Source organism: Carassius auratus, chromosome 14 (genome assembly GCF_003368295.1).
Source record: "Carassius auratus strain Wakin chromosome 14, ASM336829v1, whole genome shotgun sequence".
Classification (NCBI taxonomy): domain Eukaryota; kingdom Metazoa; phylum Chordata; class Actinopteri; order Cypriniformes; family Cyprinidae; genus Carassius; species Carassius auratus.
The window spans coordinates 27,379,762-27,403,001 of NC_039256.1; the positions used below are offsets into that span (position 1 = coordinate 27,379,762).

Here is a 23,240-nt window from a genome sequence, read left to right on the forward strand (position 1 = left end):
TACAGTGTTTCAAAGGAAGAAAATATTTATTTTATTTTATAAATGTTCTGTTTGGACCATAACTCAAATTGTTTTGTAAAGGTAAAGGGCCACTTAACATGTTACTAAACTGAAATTAAAGGGGGAAATAAAATCAGTGATAGTTCTGCCCTAAAAAGGCAGCATACTGTAACTCTGCCAACAAAGAAAAAACTGTTTTGGCCATGTATATCCACTATGTTTTGCTTATACTAAAAACAAATTTAGACGTATCAAGAATCATTCTGAAATCAGATCATGGTTCACTTTACATTCTCAAACCTAGTTAGAAACTTACATCACTTAATTGCAATCTAATTTTAGGGTATGGGCAGAGAAAATGTTAGGGTGATGATAGTGTGATTAGATGTTTTTGGACATGGATAACTGTGCTTCTACATGACATACGTTGTACAGTTAAGGTGTGAAACACAAAAGCAGGTCAGTGTATTCAGTTGCAGGCCATGTCACCGCTAGATAATCCCTCTGCCTGTGTTTACGCATGCTGCTGGAGAAAAGATGCAACCCGATCTCAGAGCGGTTATTTCAGTTACAGGAAGTACCTCCAATTCCGCCCCCTGCTGCTTCAAATGTGTCCTCAGACGTTCCTCAGATTGATGCCACTGATCCGCCATCACCTGTTCAGTCTCAGCCGTCTTACAGCTTATGTCGGTCGACCCACTTCATGCCTCAGGCTGTAGACTTGTTGCTGACTCTATGCAGGGATGTTCGGCACAGTGCCAAACTACAGATGCATGCAAAAATAGCAGCAGGCGTTTGATTGAAGGTGACTGGCTTACTAGCTCAGACTCAGCTGATTGGTTCAGACGTGTTTCCCCTTGTTAAATCTTTTTACGTCCTTTTTTGAATGTCTTTGATGATGCTAATAAGAGAAGTCAACCACTTCACCTAAGGCTGGCTAGGAAAGGAAGCAGTAACAGGAAGCGAGAGCGAGTTCAATGGCGTTGTAATGAGCAGGCTGCCGTGGATCCGGAGCGAAGCCACGGATGGGTCATCTTTGAAAAAGGTGGTGTCAGGCCCGCGAGTCGTCCTCTGTGTGAGCCGCAGCCGGTGCCGCATTGATTGCACCCAAATGGATTCCATGTCATTGATCACAGCCAGAACAAGTGAAAGAGGAAGACAAACCCGCTGGAGAGATTGCAGCCTCTTTTCTCTCCCTCCATTCAACTGCTTCTTGCCACAGCACTTAGCACTGCACCGCTGACAACAGATCCCAGAGCTCTCACAGCCCGGGGTGGAGTGGCCTGCGGTCCCTCGGGGACATGTGGTGACAGTGACAGTGAGCAAGAATTCTGGGTAGGTGTAGGGAACTGGATGGAGGGAGGACGGATAGACAGACTGACAAGCGGAGAAGCAGAGAGTTGGTGGCCGTCAGATTGATGCCGCTCGGCTACTTAAGGCGATAGTGGCTCACTGACTGCAGATGCATCCGTGGGAAGTGTTGCCACGGGAGACTAACAGCGTGCAGGGGCCATATGTAACAGCACTCAAAGGGCACTGCCAAATTACACTGCTCTCTCCCGCTCACTCACATAGTCATCACGGCCCACGTTAACGCTTGCACAGAGAGGAAGCAAAATATTACTTTTCAACTTTTTAAGAGAGCTATTTTCTGTCCGAATGAACAGTCCGACCTTTCACTCTGACTCCATTTGGTGTTTGTAGACGCTGCATGCTCCTAATGCTCCTCAGAGTCACGCTGAGAGCAGATTTGACTCTTAATGCTCTACACTTTAAGTCTCTTTGCTCTGTGGGATGTGAGGACATATTCACAGGTCAGGATTGTCAATCGGACAACACTAATACTGTACTTAAAGCATTCATGGAGGACTTTTTTTTTTTTTTTTTTTGCTTGGCCTATATGTTGTATTTTTAGAGATACATTTTACTTTTGCTGCTATCATCTTTCTCCCTCATTCATTCATTCATGCATTCATTCATTCATTCATACTAAATTGGGCATGCTTGTTTCCAGTTCATAATTTGCCATCATCTTACACTCACTTATAGGTAATCTTAATATAATAATAATAATAATAATAATAATAATAATAATAACTTATAATTAATAAATTAAGTTAAATATAATTCTTAGCAAATCTCAAATGTAACTTCTATTTCTGATGACGATTCACTTTTAAAACATTTAAAACAAGTGATTTAGATTTTTAGAGTTTTATTGTTAGCATTTTATCTACACAAAATAGTAAAAAAAATTAATAACAAATTTGTTACTGGAAAATGCCAAAAAAAAAAAGAAAAGAAATTTAAAATATATTTAAAATGTTTTAATAGCAATTAAGAATTTTAATAGCAACACATCCCTAATAGCTTTATTCAACCAGTTTTCAAGTTGTAGTTATTTTTAATGGTCTTAATACTTCTGTATCTTAGCAATTTCATTAAGATCACACTGAAGAAGAAGAATAAGAAGGCAAACATTGTGTTTATTTACATTTAGCCAGAAATAGCCAATTACATCTATATTTAAAATAATTATTTCAGTCAAAAATATACAAAACTCCATGCACATGCATATCATCTGTCCACTTTTGAATTATAATTAAAGGACAACCCATCCAAACATATATAGGCTACTCTTTTTTTTTTCCTTTTTTTCTGTGGAACATGATAGAAGATATTTAATAATGTAGGTATCCAAAGTCTTTTAGTTCATATTGACTTCCATTATATAAACAAAAAATACTGGGAACCGAAACCAAATAGAATTTTCGGTTCCATAGATTAAAACAAAAACAAAAATGCAAATAGATTTGGAACAACATGGGGATTGTAAATAAATAAATACTGCCAGAATTACCATTGTTGTTGGACTATCCCTTTAAGTAATTTACAGTTAGTTGTTATGTGTGGCATTTTATACAAAATTGCACTTAATCAGTCAAAATGGTTGTAAATGACACAGTATTGAATTGATGAGGTGAGGTAGATTCCTACTATCCAGTGCTTTGATTATAATTGATCTGGCCACTTATTTCTATAAACAGATGTGTTAGACGTCTCAGTAATGGCCCCTGTTAGGTGAAAATGAAAACTGAGCTGGGCTCTTTGGCTCACTGGTGGCTCTCAAGCGTATGGTCCAGCTGCGAGCAGTAGGGCAGTAGATCGAATGTTCCATCACTCTCCGTCCCTCTATGTCTTCACACCCCTGCAGGGGCACATCTGCGTCTACAGAGGCACATCTGTGTCTGCACAGGCCTTCAGTATAAGCGGCCCATCCTGCAACACCAGCAAGCTTTATCTGTTGCTTCTCAGCATTTGTGTTGTGGCCACTATTAACAGCATTTTTTTATTTTTATTTTTGTAGGGAGGCTAATTTAATTTGTTAAATTAGTGCAATTAATTAAATAAATAAATAAAATGAACTCTTTAATCAAACGACAGTCCTACCTGACTGTATTAAATGTGCATCTGCGGCTTTTATAGACTGACACCATTTTTCATGCCACACAGAATGGCAATTAGTTGCCGAACTAATGAGTTTCACATCTGGAGCTGTAGCGGTCCCTCTGGGTGTTTGTTTGTATCCAGTTTGATCCTGGATTTGTGTGTTGGTTCTTGTTCCAAACGTCACGGGCTCTGTTGTGGATTTCAGAGGACCACAGCACCCTGCCCAACCCCTAATACCTACTTTATGAGCGATCTAAAACAAGCAGATAGCTTGCGTGTGGCATTCAGAGAGGACGAGCCCATCAGCAGTTTGTTTGTGACATTGTACTGGACTGTTCCCTCTCCGTCCCTCTCTCATCACCCCACAGCTGCTGTTTTGATGCGGAATAAGCTGTCAAGTCACGCATTTCATTGATTATTTTATTTTGTTGATTCTGTGCTTTGTTGGTGTATCGCAATAAATCTAGGCAGGAAAAGATCAAAGGGAGAACAAGAGAACCTGGGGGGTATTAAATATAAAAGACTGTGAGATTAAATGCAGTCTCTCCCTCTCTTTCTCTCTGTCTCTCGCTGTCCTCGTCACATTCTATTTCTCATTGCCCTGTAGCCTCGTCCACTCTCCCCTACACCCTGAATCTCTTTTCACATCAACCTTGAGACAGCTGAGAGTTTTCTTGTTTGCTCATTGATGGCTTGGGAATTGGTTTCTAGTGTCCCTGAAGCTTCAGACGCCGCCTCTGTCTGTAACTGCTTGTCAGGGTATACAATCAAAAAAAGTTAAATGCAAGGCAAAGATTTTTATGCCTCGGGTATTTAATTAATTAACCCCAAAAACATCAGAAATATGTTCAAACATTGATCCTTTAGACATGGTACACAACCTTAACCACATTACCTTACATTAGTTTATCAGATAGCAACATTTTCATATACACGCTTAAAAAATTTTTTTTGTTTGATTTCTCTTTATCTTATAAAAAAAAAACAAAAAAAAAAACATTTTTCTCACTACCCTGAAAACCATTTGTCCTCCGACCAATTCTAATTTGACCATTATTTATAATAACATTTTTTCTTCTATTTTTTGTTTATTTTTATACATTATTTATTTTATAATTGATTAAATATTATAAAAATAATTATTGTTATTATAAGAATAGTTTATATGTAAATGATATATATTATATTAATTTAGTCTTTATCTACAGTAAGTATTTAAGCACTTCTTTTCTGTCGAAACTTCTGTCAATTCTGTCACGCATTTGCAGCATTAGAAAAACAAAAACTTGTCAAGTACAAAATTTAGCTTAACACCTAAAGATATTCTGTCTGACTGTGGTACCAGTTCAATAAATCAAGCTGAAAATCCTTTGAAACCGTCCTGTAGTCTCAATTCATTAACTCACTGAAGTGTAGGATACATTTTTGACACATTATTTTTGTATCTGACTGTGTGAAGAATATTGAGTGATAGGCAAGGAAAAACATGCATTTTGTGAAAAGCTCAAACAGCGGGAGATTACACCCAAACATAGGTGAAAAACTTCTGAACAGAGTAATCCAGCATTTATGTATGCATTTAATTTATCCTAGGTGATTATAAGATTTTTCTTTTTCTCCAGTTTAGTGTTGTATTCTATCCCAGTGCTCAGAATTAGCATTCAAGAATTATACATTTAACAATGCATTTTTGGTATTTGGACAGTCTCCACTCACTGCTGATCTTAGCTTGTACGTATATGCCAGCAGGCTTACAATAATTGCATTAACATGTCGCTTAATCTTTTAAGAATTTAATATGGCATATTCTTGCTGAAAGCCTTTAATCTGTTCTGGAATCTCTCAAGGCAAATGCACATTATGATCACAGCCAACATTGTTTTATTATGTTATCTTGATTCCCAAGAGGGCCGATTCATTTAATGAAATATATATATATATATTTGCAAATATATATATGCAAATTGTATACTCTTCTATTTAGTCCCAAATACTTTTTTGGTAGCAAATACTATTTATATTACTATTTAATTTTTTTTTTTGATGTGTCTGTGCGTTTAAAAAAAAAAAAAAGAAAAAAAAATGACATACCCTTCACAAACAGCTAGTTTAAAATTAGAATAGCTTGCAGGCATGGCATGGGGCCATTTTACCTTTTATAAAGATAAGGTTAAAAACAGTGACTTGATTTATGCTCGAAGTTGCTGACTTGAAATAAAAAACTTGTGAGCTCTATGTTAAAGCTAATACATTGCTTGGCAACTGCAAACAACGTACAGATTGAATAATATAGGTTACTAGTTATGTCCCGTGGGTCTCGGCCCTCCAAGTCCTACTTCCGAACACCCTTTTGTCTATGGCAGCCGCAGTGGGTGGTTGAGTCTTATGAAGGAGCTTACCACGGTATCCAAAAAGACAAGACTCAGTGGGCAGTCCGAGCCCTGAAGGCCATCAGTGGGTCAGATGGTGCTTAATAGCACTCATGACATGCTGGTGAAACTCACAGTTTGGACAGCTGTGACACCTCTTCTGACAGCAGCCTGCTAAGCTCTGTCTAATTGCAAAAGGCATTGCCTGTATCTCTGAGGCTGTTATCCCTCAGTCGGAAGGATTCTTTTCATTATTAAATGTTTGGTACAGTATAGCATGGCTAAGTGGCTGCAATTTGGGGCGGTTTTGCCCTTGTGTTCAATTATGGCACTACGCTGCTGAGGGCAGGTATTTAATACTTTGTCAAATCCAGTTTTATAAAGCAACTCGCTCAGCGCATGGACTTTCCGTAATTATTATTGTTATTTTTTCTTTTCAGAGATTAAAATGACACTGTGTAATGGGCAGCGAGCTTGTGGTGTAATGGGAAATACTGAAGGTCTCAGAAGTTAGAAATACGTTTTTTGGTGCTCTCTCGATTGATTAGTAAATACAACTCAAGCTATTATACGGGTGTAATGGAGTGCCAAATGCAGACAGATGTTTCGATAAAGTTGTCACCACAAATTTACAAACTGTTAACCAGATGTCACCAATGGGACCCCAACTCAAAAACTATACTCACTCTCTTAGCGCTCCCCGAGGATTCAGATCTGCTTCCTTCAGGTCTTCAAACATGTCATGAGTTTGCAGCATATGTGATGGTGTTAATACCAAGGGCTTATGTCAGGTGCTTTATGAGAAACAAAATGGCTCCCAGTGGGGTCAGATCTATTTCTGCGGCCCAATTAAAAGGTGTTGAGTGGCCGTGAGGTGCAGGTGGCTCACATGGGGCAGGGCGTTTGACACTGAGGGCCCTGTTCTTGTTTGGCTGTTAACTCTATGTTCCGACATTAATGGGGGCCCTAATGATGTGCTATGCATCTTGGGAACAAAGTATGCTGTGAAAACTCACTGGACGCCCACTGCTGAGCATAAACCCTCTCAATTAACACCCTGCCCTTCTGAGACCACCGATGATAGCATATACCACCTACAGCGCCAGCACGCCCCACGCAGGATCTGATGTCACAGGGACAGGTAGGAGGCTCTGAATCAGACTGTGTGCTAGATGTGGTCCTTACACGTTCAGCCAAGATGAAGCGCCTGTCTCCGCTCGGTATCTGCAGTGCTGGAGACGTTATTTTTAACGGAAGGTGTTAAAATATTGCGCAATTTACTAAAAGTAGCTAGTCATGTCACATCTTGAAATTTTATGCGGAATATGCGTCTACTTATATCATATATTTTTTTTTATCAGTAGTTGAGAAAGTGCTTGTGTGTTTTAAATTTAGTGCTGTCGGAAAACAAGAAAAAAATAACGTTTATAATAAATTTAAGAGTACAAAAAAAGTAAAGAAGGTTCAGTAAGATTTTGTTTTTGGAAGAAATTATTATTATTATAATTTTATATTTAGTTATATGATTAAAAGTGATAGTAAAGAAATGTGTAAATTTACAAAATATATTTATATTTTTTTAGTAGTTAATGATGTTCTTTGGAACTTTGTATTCATCAAATTATTTATTTACCAATAAAATAAATATAAATTATTATGATAATAAGCAGCATAACTGTTTTCAACATTGATAATAATAATAATCATCATATTAACAATAATGATAAATATATCTTGATCACCAAATTTCTAAAGGATAATATAATACTAAACATGTATTATGATGCTGCAAATTTAGCTTTGCAAGTAGGAATACATTTAATTTATAATAGATAACTGTTCTTTTAAATTGTATAAATATTTTACAATACCGTTTTTAAATTAAATAAAATAAGCTTTGGTAAGCAAAAAAAAGTTAAAATAAAATAAAAAAACTTTAAAAGTCTTACTGACCACAACCTTAATAGTGTATATATATATATTTTTTTTGTTCCTTTACCTAAATTGCTTGTGTAAATATGCTTGAATCAAAAAATGTCTACGAAATGAAAGGTTATGTTACCTGTAACTTGTATCTGTGACAGGAGCTAATTTCCCATGGAGAGCAGTATACCGTCAGTCAATTATGGGAAATCCGTATCTCTATCAAATGTAGGTGTAGCAGTCACAAGCAAATGATGAAGAACCCGACTGCGTCTCCATAGCAATATAATTATAGAGCACTGCATTAAGGAGTTGCTTGGAGAGCACAATACAGTGACTATTGAAAAAGAGGCAAACCTAAATGGGTGCTGACTGATTGAAGGTGTCATGGTTATGTATGTGTTTGAGCTGAAATAGAAATGGACCTGGGTGTAGATATCTAGAGAGGATCACAGCCAGCTGTGTCATTTCATTAATGTTTCCAAAATCCCACGATCCACTTCATAGCATACCGTACCTAGAACTCAGCAGCTGACCTTGATTTATTTCCTTTCCCTCTATATACCTCCTTTTCTTTATATCAGGGTTTATTCGTCCTCATATTCTCTGTATTAACCCTGTACACTGAAAAGAAATTGGTGAAGAAACATTAATTTAATAATAACATAGATTCGATTGATTACAAAGAAACAAGGTTTTTTGGGGAGGGGGATATGTTGGATATATGTTTGAATATATATAAACTAAGATTTTTGAAATGTAAATCCAGAATTGTGTGATGTTTAAGAAAAAAGTCATCAACGTGCAACTGAAAGTTCTGTGAAAAAAAGTTGAAACTGTGAATTTTTTTTGTTTTTTTAACCACTATTTATTTTATTTTATTTATTTATTTATTTCATGGCAAACAGAAAAAAAAATCTAAATTCAGAGAAAACAATTGTGAAATGTTAACTCAGAGTTGGGAGGAAATCTTAAGAGAAAAAGTCACAATTTATATATTCCATGCTGGAAAAGGGGGCTTCACATTGAATTGTTATTATTTGTTACATTGTTTTAATTTACAGCATATACAGTAGCACTAAAAAGTATTTCAACATTTATTCCACACTTTAAAACGTCAGATTGTCAGAACTTTTTGCTGTTTAGTCAACCAACAAGTTTGGCGTCATCCAACCAAGATATTCTTGTGAAATTGGCTCTTTAAATAAATATAATTTCACTCAATAAATGTCACTCGGTTTGATATTCTAACACCGTGACAATTATTCATTTTAAAATATGCCTAAAGTGTCCAAATGCTTTTTGGTTTCACTGTGCGTAATTTCTCCTACATATTTTATGTAGGTGTGACAATTTAAAAATGCTGTACCCCACACATAACTCTTCCCAAAGTTTCTTTTAAAATAGGTAAAGTCTCAATTTGTCAAGTGGCAGATTTAAATAAGTTTCAGCCAGCGCTCACTTATTCTCGCTGGTTCCCACAGAGTCCCATTTCCTCAGTGCATGCCTTCAGTTACAATAATAACCATCAGCCCACAGAACATGAACAAACATGCTCACAAAGACGCTCTCTGGAGCAGGTCCATTACCCACCATCATCAGTAGTGGGGTGTGGGGGGTTATAGAGAGACCACAGAGAGGCATGCAGATCTAGACGCAGAAATCACATCCTTCTCCATGCTGAAGCAGAGGTCTTTTTACATTACTCAAACGGCCAATCAGCCCCCTCTCTCAGGAAAGTCAAATGCTTCTTTCATCGGTTAGATGAAGCATAATGACCAGCGGACAATTTCCACTCTTGGGGCATAAAATGGCATTTGAGTCAGTCCTCGGTGGTGGGTAAGGCCCATAAATTACCTCAGTGTGTGTTCGGGCACCTTTAAAAGGCTTTAATGCAAAAAAAACATTGGAGAAACGCACCTCCAGCCTGGATGCAAGCACTGGATGTCCAATTAGAGTCTCTAAAAGCCCATTTTTAAGACCCTCCCGTGGTCTTCGGTATTATTGAAACTAGTTCTGAACTTTTTCTTAAGACATGCTAGACTAATTTGGCACCTAAAATTTAATGTGAAAGGGATGGGTGCATGAATACATAGATATATAGATAGAGAGATAGAGCTATTACTTTAGATCAGTTGACAGGTCTTTAAATAACACCATCCACAACTGTGAATTCAGATCTGCACAGATGGCTTCTTACTCAGCTGTACATATGTGAAGTGCACACACACTGTTAATCACTGTGATAATGTATCACTTTTTTTCTCTCTCTCTCAGATGATCTGCCTCCTACCTTCTCTACCAGTTTGACTTTTTTTTTATTTGTGTTCATATTTATATTGATTCGCTTGGCAGGTTCACCAAAGTAGCTTAAAATGTGCATACTTTTAATGTAAGAGGGTGAATATGTTGGACCTCATATGCACTTTTCTTTCTTTTTTTTTTTTTTTTTTACAAATATGTGTATATTTGTATTAAGATTTCTATAATTTTCTGCACTCTTCTCAGACTTTCAGACCCCTCTTTTAAAGGTCAGTTAAGTGTTAATAACAAATAATTGAATAAATTAGTCAATTTAAGTTTTAATTATTGATTGAAAATTACTGAAATACTACTACTACTACTACTACTACTACTACTAATAATAATAATAATATTAATCAAAGAATCCTGAAAAAAATACAGAATGGTTTCCACACACACACAAAACAGAGGTAATGAAGTGTCTGTAATTGAGTAAATAACCCATAGGAGAATAGGAATTATCATGCTGTAAAAGAGCTGCATCCACCAGCCAATCTAAAAACTGAACATCTGAAGTATTCAAGAAACACGAATGAAAGACACACATACACTCACACACAAGTGTGTTGTATTTTGGAGAACTTTAAAAAACATATTGAAGTTATGAGACATTTTGATGACATTACATGGTCTTGAAGATGGTGGGTTTGTTTCTGCAGCCTCTCTCTGTGAAAGACCACCTCCTGTGGGAGTTGTGATTTCGACAGGCTTTGAGTGTGGTTTTGGGATCGGTCCCCACTCCGGGAATGATTCCCAGTTTGAGAAAACGATGCCCATTCTTTTGGTTTACTATGGTATTTTTCCATCTGGCTGTACTAGAAATTTGTAAACAGAAGAAGGGAACAAGATGGTCTGTTTCTTCACAGTCAAAAACAGACAATCCTGTTTTATTCTTTTTTATGCTTTTATGAAAAGCAATAATCAACTCTCTACAGTGGGAAAACCTATTTGTGAGAAGCTGGAAGAAATGTTAGCAGTGCAGTATGTGATAAATGTGTCATGTTAAAAGCGAGTTTGTTTTTTGTATTTAAGATGGTGTTTTGTGTTGTTGTTGCCCTCGCAGAGTACATGGATCTCTCTCCATTCCTGAGCTACTTCATGTCAGGTACGGTACGGTCTGACTAGACTGATAGCAGTGCTAGTTGTGTTTTTTAGCATTACTAGTATACTAGAAAAGTCCAGAGTTATTGTATAGCTGGTGTAGTTACTGTATATTAGTTGTTGTAAATGTGTCCAGTTCTCACAGCATACAACTTAAGTCGTTTTGAAAAGAATAATTATCTTCGAGCTACTACAATCAGAAGTGTTTTGTGTTTTATGTCCTCCCACCACATAGGAATAAAACAACTATGAAGGTCGCTTGATTTTTACAATATCGATCCCCGCTGCTGTGAAGATTCCTGTCTTAAAGAGTGTTAATGAACGAAATTGCTTTTTCATTTACAGCTGATTGGAGGGCATGCATTGACTCTTTTAATTACTGAAGAGAAGAAATTGGTTGTGCATGCCTTATCCTTTAATTGTTTTCCCACAGCCTGCCCTTAATTGGGACCCCGTTGTGTTTATTGATTCAGTTTGATGTGCTTTAATTTCATTTGGATTACATGCTATACAGTATATACATATATATGTGTGTATTTTTTTTTTTTTGTGAGTCCAGCTCTCTCTGAATGTGGTAGTTGAGGTTTTGTGTGTGCATGAGCACGGTCACACTCATCAAAGTAGGAGGTGTGATGCTGTGAGGGAAATTTCGCAGCAGGTAAAGAGCTGTAGGATAAAATAGCCCCCTTAGCCCTGCACCGCACATAACCTGACGTCTGAGCTGACGTCCACTGATTCGAGCTGTTAAACCTCAGGCTCCTACAGCCCCCCTTAGCTTTGTGAGTCTCTGACTTATTATAGTTGGAATGTTCAATTCAGTTCTATTCTATTTATTTGTATAGCAGTACAACAGTACACACTGTATTGTTCCAAAGCTGCTTTACAAATAGAATAAAAAAATCAGCAGACCACTGGTGAACATTCATACCAGTACCACTGACATCTCACGATTTGTGACATCACAGCAAAAACGAATATGCTAAATAATACTCCTTTTTAAAAACTGTTCAAAACTATTACAAATTTGAAAAAAATGATCAAAAAACAGGTGTGAGACTTTCAAGTATTTCTCAGTTAAGTACAATTAATAATGCAATCAAGTTTAAAAAAATAAGGAGTGAAGTAACTGCAAAGAGTTGTTTTCTTTTTTTTATTACTTTTTTATTTAGTCATTACCAAAATAGTGTTCATTAGTTTATGCTATACAACTTGATTAGTATAGCTGCAGTGTGTAGTTTGTGTGTAAATGACTTTCTTCACAGGATGAATCACAGCCGCCTCAGGCCATTCCCTCCATATGCATCGACAGCTGACAGGTTGTGCTTTGTTTTTACCACTTTAGGGAACTTTACTCTAGCCGAGCTGGGCATTTGTGAAGCAGCCCCGCATCAGAACGCATACTGCCCGGACATCGGCCTCTTGCAGCGTGGCTACTCTCTGAGCGCCAGCTCTGACGCAGACTCTGACCCAGAGGGCCCGATCTCACCGGAGCGAGCCATCCAGCTGTGGGCCGGCCACGACATCAAGTCCCGCCGCAGCTCTGGCCTCTCCAGCCGGGAGAACTCAGCTCTCACCCTCACCGACTCCGAGAATGAGAACAAGTCTGATGACGAATCAGGTGAGAGATAGCATGTGAGAATTAGCAGAGCAAAGAACAAGTGTCGTGTTTACAAAACCGAGGGTGCGACAGAAATCTTTAAGGTGTTTAGAGTGTAAAGGTGTGTGAGAACAGATGCCAAAAATGTGCAACATGTGATAAAACATTCACATTTTATTTGTTTGACTCGTTTAGAGCTGAATGAAATTCATTTTGCGTTGCTCTTACCTGGGTGTCACTGTGCATCTGTAATCATTTCCCAAACCACAACTGCTTTTGTTAGTCAACTGAAGTGATATAAAGCTAATCTGCCACTGAAGATGTGTATAAATAGATTGGATACAGCATGACATGTCACACTCAGTTAATATAAAAAGATCATTCACCAAAATAAGTTTTAGAAATGTCAAAGGACTCTTGTTCATCAAGCGAAAACATTGTGGCTTTTCTCCCCCCACGCTTTTCTCCACACATCTGCCTGCATGGATGTTATTGTTGACGACTGAATGCCTTTCATTACCTTTCCTTGCAGGAATTTGGCATCATGTTCCTCGATTCCACACTCCTTGGTGGCATCTAAAATCTTAGCAGAGTTTGTAGAAAGTAGGGATGTAACGATCCACTCAACTCACGATTCAATTAATGATTTGATTCGATTAACTTTATTTTTTGTATTTTTTTTACAAAATGAAATTTAAGACAAATTATGAATTAAATGTGTTCTTTTAATATTGCTTGGTCAAAATGCTGCACATTAATAAATTTAAATATAACACAATAATAATATACTAATATAGCACTTGCAAATGAATGCTCTTTTGTTGGTTTTGATTGCTTCCATTGTCCTCATTTGTAAGTCACGTTGGATAAAAGTGTCTGCTAAATGACAAAATTTTAATATAATATAATGTAAATAACAAAACTAAATTTAAAATCTAAAATCCCAAATCAAATGAATAAGTAGCACAGATAAAATAAATCCCTTAATATAAACAAAATAAGTCTTTGTCTGTGTTCTTTCCATTTAAAATTACATGTAGAGGCAACCACTACATTTTAATCATCATCCAAACTAAGATGCTGCATACATGCAACATGAGCACTTTTTAATATAAATTAGATTGTATGATTTTGAAATTTGAGGCAAAAACAGAATTGTTTGACTTTACTTCTCTAAAATTATACATAAAAATATCTGCATGAAACAGAAACGGCAGACAAGCTGAATGAGACGCAGATTCACTCTCTGCCAGCAGGTGGCGCTCACAGCATTTCCTTGGTTTCCGCTGTAAACAAACCAGCGCTGCACTTATGAACTTTAATATGCGTATATATATATATATATATACAGAGGCAAGGTGAAAATAAAAAAATACCATCTAAACTTTTCTTAAGTCAGCAATTTTTTTCCTCAGACATGCATTCATATATACTCGAATCGTGATTTGTTTAGCATCTCAAACTATTTGAATCGTCACATATTTGAATCGATTTTCAACCAGCTTGCAGTGAATAGTTACATCCATAGTAGAGAGTGTCAGAGTAGGTTAATGAAAAGGCAAAAACTTCTCCTAATTAATTGAGTTCTCACCGTATCAGACCTCAAACAGATCCGTCAGCCGTGAATTCTAGCATCGCACAAACTTGCTCTGACAATTTATCAAAGTACTCTACAGCTATTTAAACACATAAAGAAACACCTTGGAAAGCAGTCGTCTTCATCTCACCGGCTGATAATTGCTTCACAGATATTTGCCACGCTAATCTCCAGACCGCTGTTTCCTAGTGCCGTCTTCGGTTTTTACGGCACGGGAAGCGCGTGGGCACAGCATATGCCAGTCACCAGATCGCATGCCTGTCTGCTCTGACAGCAGTGGACACGAGCTGGACATCGTCTTTCAGTGCAGCACCGTGGCTCATTCCCACTGAAATCCCAATTAAACATCGCCCAGGCTGTGCCTGATAATCCGTGCAGGATGCGTGAGTCACAGAGGAAATGTAAAATTCAAGATTTTTAAAAAAAATCTTAATAATGTGATGCCTATTGGGAATAGCATACTTAAAATAATTTTGCTATATAAAAAAATATTATGCTATTTCAGATAACATGCAACTTTTTTTTTTTTTTTTCGGCCATATAAAGATAAGAGTTCCCTGTTCTGAATAGCATGCTAGCATACTACTCTTACTCTTTCTACAGTATAAATAATTCAACTCAGTTGGTGCTTGGCATACTAGCTTACTACTTTTACTGAATTCATTATGATATTCTGAATAACATGCTTTCATTGATACTTTTATGAGGTCATTCCAGTATCCTTTTCCAAAAAGCACACTGCTTTTATTGTTTCTGCCATATAATGACACTGTAAGAATTCTATATGCTCTTTTAAATAGCATACTACTGCTTCTACTATATAAAGATATGATGATATAAAATCAGTATTCTATTCCAAATAATAAAGAGGAGTAAGATCATACTAATACTAATTTTGTTGTATAAAGAAAAGAACTCAGTATGACATTTCTAAAAACATGCTTGCATATTTGTGATATATAAAATGGGAATTCAGCATACTATTTTTAATTTTAGCATACTACATTCTACTGCAGCTTCTGCCATGTACATATATATATATATATATATATATATATATATATATATATATATGTGTGTGTGTATATATATATATATATATATATATGTGTGTGTATATATATATATATATATATATATATATATATATATAAATGTAATTCAGTAGGCAATTAGCATACTACTGTAACGACAGATAAAAGAGGAGGAAGCAATTGCAGGCAATCAGAAGTTGTTTATTGATAAGAAGTGTCCAGAGTGTTGGCAATGGCAAGGAAGGTCTACGGTGGCGTGCGAAGAGCGGGATGGTGAAGTCAGCGGTGCAGGTGAAGGTGGTCAATGGTTAGAACCAGGAACAGACCGGAACACTGACACGCGGACGACAACACGAATCCAACCAGCACACAAACACGGAAGACGGTAATCCAGCTAGTACGTGGAGACATAAGAGAGGATCTGACAACAGAGAGAGAGCGAGGTGAGTATAAGTAGCAGAGGTATGATGACGATCAGCTGGAGCGAGACAATCAACACCCAGGTGATGACAATCAACTAAACGAACACATGGAGACAACGTAAGTACAAAAACAATAACAAAACATGACACGGAGGAAACACTGGATTTCCTACCGTGACAGTACCCTCTCCCCTAGGACGTCACCTGACGTTCCCAGCCTGCTTTACCTGTAGATTGTAATCATCTATAAGGTGGTGATCCAATATGTCCCGAGCAGGAACCCAACTCCTCTCCTCCGGACCGTAACCTTCCCAATCCACCAAGTACTGAAAACCGCGTCCCCTCCGTCTAGAGTCCAGAATACGATTAACCAAATAGGTGGTTTCCCCATTAACGAGACGAGGCGGGGGGGGAACCGGAGCAGGCGGATTAAGACGGGAAGAAATCACCGATTTAATTTTGGAGACGTGGAACACGGGATGAATCCTCCTGTACGCCGGAGGAAGGCTAAGACGCACGGTAACCGGATTAATAATCTTGGTAATAGAAAACGGGCCAATAAATTTGGGAGCAAGTTTGTTAGAAACGGACCGCATAGGAATGTTCTGGGTAGAAAGCCACACTCTTTGACCGACGACGTAACGGGGAGGCTTCGACCGGTGGCGATCGGCCTTAGCCTTGGTGCGCGACCTAGCCTGGAGCAGAGCTCTGCGAGCTCTGGTCCAGGTGCGGTGACACCTCTGGACTAATGCGTGTGCGGAGGGGACCGAAACCTCGGATTCCGTACTAACAAAATTAGGTGGTTGGTACCCTAAACTACACTTAAATGGAGACATGCCCGTAGATGACACTGGCAAAGAATTGTGTGCGTACTCCACAACTGAGAGTTGCTGACACCAGGACGAAGGATTATTGGAAACCAAACATCGCAAAACCCTCTCGACATCCTGATTGGCTCGTTCGGTTTGACCATTGCTCTGGGGATGGAACCCGGAAGAAAGACTAACAGTCGCTCCTAACAATTTACAAAACTCTCGCCAAAATTTGGACACAAATTGGGGACCCCTGTCAGAAACCACGTCTGTCGGAAGGCCATGTATACGGAAGACGTGGTCAATGACAGCTACCGCTGTTTCCTTGGCTGAAGGTAATTTGGGCAAGGGAATAAAATGAGTCGCCTTCGAGAACCGGTCCACTACGGTTAAAATCACCGTATTGCCTTTAGAGGGCGGGAGGGCGGTGATAAAATCTAGCGAAATGTGGGACCAGGGTCTTGAAGGGACAGACAGCGGTAAGAGTAACCCATCTGGAGGTCGATTGGAAGTCTTACCAATAGCGCAAACTGAACAAGCCAAGACGAAATCGTGGACGTCACGAGCCATACCAGGCCACCAAAATCGTTGCTTGACCAGAAATCTAGTTCTACTAACCCCTGGGTGACAAGCAACACTGGAACAATGACCCCACTGGAGAACGTCTGACCGTAACCTCTCCGGTACAAACAATCGGTTCGGTGGGCAACGAGCCGGGGGCGTTACCCCTTCTAAGGCGGTCAACACCTTCGATTCGACCTCCCATCTGAGCGCGGAGATAATGATGGTCCCCGGTAAAATGGGCTCGGGAGTAGCAGTACGATCGGAACGCTCAAAAAGACGGGATAAAGCATCGGGTTTGATGTTTTTGGAACCCGGCCGGTAAGAAAGTGTAAAATCGAAACGACCGAAAAACAATGCCCACCGAGCCTGCCTGGAGTTAAGTCTTTTGGCGGTTCTAATGTATTCGAGATTCTTATGGTCCGTCCATACAATGAAAGGTACACCCGACCCTTCAAGCCAGTGACGCCATTCTTCCAGTGCAAGTTTGACTGCCAACAACTCTCGATTGCCAATGTCATAATTAACTTCTGCAGGAGATAAACGGTGAGAATAATACGCGCACGGATGCACCTTTCCGTCTGAGGATGCGCGTTGGGATAACACTGCTCCTACCCCCACCTCTGACGCGTCGACCTCCACTATGAATTGACGTGAGCGATCAGGGGTGACGAGAATGGGAGCTGAAACAAAGCAGCCTTTCAGTTTGGCAAACGCAGCCTCAGCTGCGTCTGACCACCTGAACGTCAAACTAGGGGAGGTCAAGGCGGTCAGAGGAGCGGCTAGTTGGCTGAAATTGCGAATGAAACGCCGGTAAAAATTGGCGAACCCCAGAAATCTCTGCAGGGCCTTGCGAGACTCTGGGGATGGCCAATTTACCACAGCCTTAACCTTCTCAGGATCCATGCGAACACCCTCAGTCGAAATGATGTGTCCTAGAAAAGAAACAGACTGTGCATGAAAAACGCATTTCTCCGCCTTGACAAACAATCCATTCTCTAGCAACCGCAGAAGCACTCGTCGTACGTGTTGCACGTGTTCCTGGAGAGACGAAGAAAAGATCAATATGTCATCCAGGTAAACATATATGAACAGATCGACCATGTCTCGCAACACGTCATTAACGAGTGCTTGAAAGACTGCCGGCGAGTTGGTTAGCCCGAACGGCATAACGCAGTACTCAAAATGGCCTCTAGGGGTGTTAAAGGCAGTCTTCCACTCATCCCCCTCCCTGATGCGGACCAAATGATAAGCATTACGTAAGTCCAATTTAGTGAAAACGGACGCTCCCTGCAACCTCTCAAAAGCTGAAGACATAAGCGGCAAAGGATAGGTATTCTTTACCGTTATGTTGTTCAGCCCTCGGTAGTCAATGCAAGGTCGCAAGGATCCGTCCTTCTTTCCCACAAAAAAGAACCCCGCCCCCGCTGGAGAAGAGGAAGGGCGGATAAACCCCGTTGCTAGAGAACTGGATATATATTTCTCCATGGCCGCCGTCTCTGGAACAGACAAAGAATATAACTTGCCCTTAGGCGGAGAAGTACCTGGCAATAACTCTATCGCACAGTCATAGGGACGATGAGGAGGAAGAGAATCAGCACGAGACTTACTGAACACCTCCTTCAGGTCGTGGTACTCCGCGGGCACGCTAGCCAAATCCACTGCTTCCCCCTGAAACACAGACTCAGAAACATTAACACCAGCAGACAAAAGACAAGACAAATGACATTCCTCGCTCCAGCTAACCACAGATCCAAGGCGCCAATTGATGCTGGGGTTGTGTTTCTGAAGCCAGGTGTGACCGAGAACGATGGGGGATGAAGGTGAGTCCGTAATGTAGAATGATATCTCCTCAGTATGATTGCCAGATGTGGTGAGGGAAACAGGTAAGGTGGTCTGAGTGATGACTGGTAGTCTGTGTCCATTGAGAGCAAAGGGTGCAATGGGGTGTTTGAGGGAGGTGAGAGGAATGTTAAGCTTACTAGCGAACTGGAAGTCCATGAAATTACCCTCTGCCCCAGAATCCAACAAGGCGTGATGCTCGAGTGCGTGGGTGGACCACCGTAGACTCACCGGAAGGAGTGTCGATGTAGATGAGGTCTTTCTGGCAGAGATCCCACCCGATAGTAGCCTCCGTTTTACTATCGGGCTTGGTCTTTTACCGGACAACGCTGGATGTGATGTTCTTGACTGCCGCAGTATAAACATAGTCCCAGGGATCTCCGCCTGATCCTCTCCTCCCGGGAGAGCCGAGCTCGCCCCACCTGCATGGGTTCAAGATCTCCCGGTGGGCTGACCGCAACATCTGAGCGCTGATGCTGAGCCTCCGGTCTGTTCGCGAGAACTGCTCTCCCCCTCCGTCTGGTGGCTTGATCGAGTCGATTCTCCACTCTGATGGTTAGGTCAATCAGACTGTTGAGAGAAGTGGGGAGTTCGACGGCGCGGATCTCCTGTTGGATGCGGTCAGCCAACCCATGCAGGAAGTGATCCCACTGCGCCTCCTCGTTCCACTTACACTCCGCCGCCAGGGTGCGGAACTCAATCGAATAATCAGAAACGGACCTTTCCCCCTGACGTAGGTCCGTGAGAAGCCAAGCCGCTTCCCTCCCGGCGGCGGAGCGGTCGAAGACCCGTCTCATCTCTTCCGAAAGTGCGGGGAACGAGGCACAGCAGCTGTCTTGGTTCTCCCACACCGCCGTCCCCCAGAGGGCAGCCCTTCCCGTAAGTAGAGATAAGACGAATGCCACCTTCATTTCCTCGGTGTAGAACGTGCGGGGCTGCAGGGCGAAGTGCAGAGAACAATGAGACAGAAAAGATCGACAGAACTTTGGCTCACCCGCATATTTCTCCGGGATGGGGAGGCGTGGATCGGGCTGGGAAATCCCCCCGGAGACGATCGGCGGTGTGGGTGGCGTGGGAGGCGCAGCGGGTGACGATTGTTGTTGTTGTTGCGTCTGGAGAACGAGCTCGGACACCTTCGTCACCATTGCTTGGAAGGCTCGACCCATCTCATCTATCGCCTTGTCTTGGCGATCCATACGACCCACAGCTCGTTGCAGAAATTCTTCGAGATGAGATGGGGAGCGATCGCCTGCTGCTTCCATGATGGTCAGATCCTACTGTAACGACAGATAAAAGAGGAGGAAGCAATTGCAGGCAATCAGAAGTTGTTTATTGATAAGAAGTGTCCAGAGTGTTGGCAATGGCAAGGAAGGTCTACGGTGGCGTGCGAAGAGCGGGATGGTGAAGTCAGCGGTGCAGGTGAAGGTGGTCAATGGTTAGAACCAGGAACAGACCGGAACACTGACACGCGGACGACAACACGAATCCAACCAGCACACAAACACGGAAGACGGTAATCCAGCTAGTACGTGGAGACATAAGAGAGGATCTGACAACAGAGAGAGAGCGAGGTGAGTATAAGTAGCAGAGGTATGATGACGATCAGCTGGAGCGAGACAATCAACACCCAGGTGATGACAATCAACTAAACGAACACATGGAGACAACGTAAGTACAAAAACAATAACAAAACATGACACGGAGGAAACACTGGATTTCCTACCGTGACAACTACTTTTACTATTTCTGTCATATAAAAGTTAGAAAATATAAATTTGGCATGCTATTTTTGTAATTTGCTATGCATTTGGCATTCTAGCATACCACTCTTACTAATTAGCCATATACTGTAAATACATATTATTATGCTATTATGAATTCAGCCCATCTTAGTGGTTTTATTGATCGAATGTTTCATGCATCTTATTCATGGAAGGGGCTAACATATGCCTAAAATCAGGCTACTAAGAGCCTATCAAAATTCAGATGGTGATATTTACAATTTTTTTTTTTTTTAGAAAGTCATCGTGAAGGTCTACATATAAGTACAGTGATTCTATAAATATTATTTTGCACAGAAGTGGCCTTATGCATCCATTAAACCTACAGTATTATGTTCTCCACACATGTTCTTGGATTGTTGCTTGTGGCTATATATGCACATATACGTATGAAAAACTTACATGAGAAACTAGATAGGGTGTGATTGATATTTCTGTGAGTCTGTGCTTGAAAAAATCAAGCTTTCTTGCAGCTGAACTGAATTAGAAGCGGGATATTGCTTTCAGTGGATGTGTTCTCACAAGGAAGAAAGCGTATGTTCAAAATAGAAGCAAGTAAATCTGTCATTTCTGTCTTTCCACTTCTAACACACTTTGATGCCTCACCCCTATCTTTGCCCCTTATCTTTTTTCTTTCACATTTTTTGTGCATGCTGATGCACTTCAATATACTTCTCTCTCTCATCTTCCTCTTTTGCCTTGTTATAAGGATGTGTCAGCGGCACCAATCACTTTGAAAGACAGGTGTCACTCACCTAGGGAAAGTGAATGGGGTCAGAAGAAAATTTCCATCCATTATCACCCTCCGTCTGCCTCTTTCCAAATACTCTCCCAGACGTAAAAGCAGCTTTCAAAGTCTACCACCCGCTTTGACTAAAAACATCCATTTGTGCTTTTGAAATGTTAGGTCTAGACATGAGCATACTAGTCAATATCTGATTGGGCACAGAGTCAGAATTTGTTGCTGAGATAAAAATAGCATTCGCTCTTCAAGGTTCTTCAGACAAGCAGTTTTTAGTGAAGACTGAGCTTTAATTATTTGTTTAGTGTTTTTTAATGTCTGTTAAAATTAATTTATTCCAATGTGATGCATAAGGTTTATTTTGAAGACATATACAAAACCTCTTTTTGAATTTGAATTTAAAATTCAGTATGTGATTTTGCAAGACATGTACAGAAGGAGGTTGTAAAATACACACCATGAAACAAATAAAGCAGCATTTTATTCACTATTCAACAAGTCTGAGAATTGTGCCATAAAGAAGAAAAAAATATATAAAAAGACTACTGGATGTGCAATATAAATTACCATATTAGTGTCTTATGCTCACCAAAATTACAAATCAAATCTATAGTAAAAAAAAAAAATCTTCATTGTTGAATAAAATTATTTTTTTCTTAGAAAAAAGTCACTGTTGCATATAAATAAGAGTATCTGAAATGTAATCAAAAAAACAAAAAAAAACAAACAAAAGCTATTTATTATTACATATAACAAAAATCCAGTATGAGCTGTGGTGGTAACATGTCTAAGTAGATTATCTTTAATTATATTATTTATACAAAATCAACACTAAATCAAAGTTGACCATTTGTTTTTGTTTTTTTGTTTTTTTTTTCAGTTTGGAAATTTTAAATTGTCATTTGAGACAGTGCTATATGGATCGATTGTTGCAAAAATTACTTAAACACTAAAGCCTTGTTCAGTCCAAATCCATTTTTCATGCATACTATATCTGTTTGGAGTGGCGAATTATCACATGAAATAGGATTTTAAAAAATCCATTTTAAGCTACATTCATATGGGGTTTGAAGTCATATTCAAATCACATTTCTGGAAATCTGTTTCAGTCTGACTGCTTTGAATAGATTTTGCTCCACAAAAAAACCTAAACATGTCAGCCGTTGCTGAAGGAAGCATGCTGAAAGTCACTGCAGAAACAAAGTTGTTGTTGTGAAGTGCAGGTTGTGCAGAAAATAACAATATACTGCTAGTCCACCTTCTCTGCACACCTCTTTGAATTCTGAGACCAGCGTAGAGAATAATGCTGTGCATACCAGTCTCCCTCGTTTCTGCTGCTGCTGGTAGTACAGTGCACAGTTACACATTCACATTTTGTTAGACAACATCTGTATTGCCAGCCCTTCTGTGTTACTGCTGTTGCAGATTTTTGACGTAGACCTATACCTCATTGCCGTAAAAACTAATGCAGCCAGCCCAAGTCTTTTGTGAAGTATCATCATTATTGTCAAATCCTGAATGTCTCCAGAGACTGAAGGTCTAATGATGATCTCCACAAGCCTTTTAGAAATGGTACATTTCAACAAACACTAATGCTTTTATGGTAATTTTTACAGTAGCTCAATTTTAAAGAAGCAATAAAGAAAATAGTTAACTCAAAAATGTACATTTTGTCATTAATTAATCATCCACATTATCCACGTTA

The 23,240-nt window shown here is 39.6% G+C and overlaps 1 protein-coding gene across 3 annotated transcripts in view; it reads left to right on the forward strand.

Annotated features, from left to right (window-relative positions):
• The window catches only part of tenm2a (teneurin transmembrane protein 2a), a 273,356-nt gene that overhangs the window by 56,364 nt on the left and 193,752 nt on the right, over positions 1–23,240 (forward strand). For all 3 annotated transcript variants that reach the window (XM_026281000.1, XM_026281002.1, XM_026281001.1), the window contains one exon: positions 12,490–12,765. In XM_026281000.1, coding sequence (XP_026136785.1) covers positions 12,490–12,765 — 276 coding nt within the window. The remainder of the gene's footprint in view (positions 1–12,489; positions 12,766–23,240) is intronic.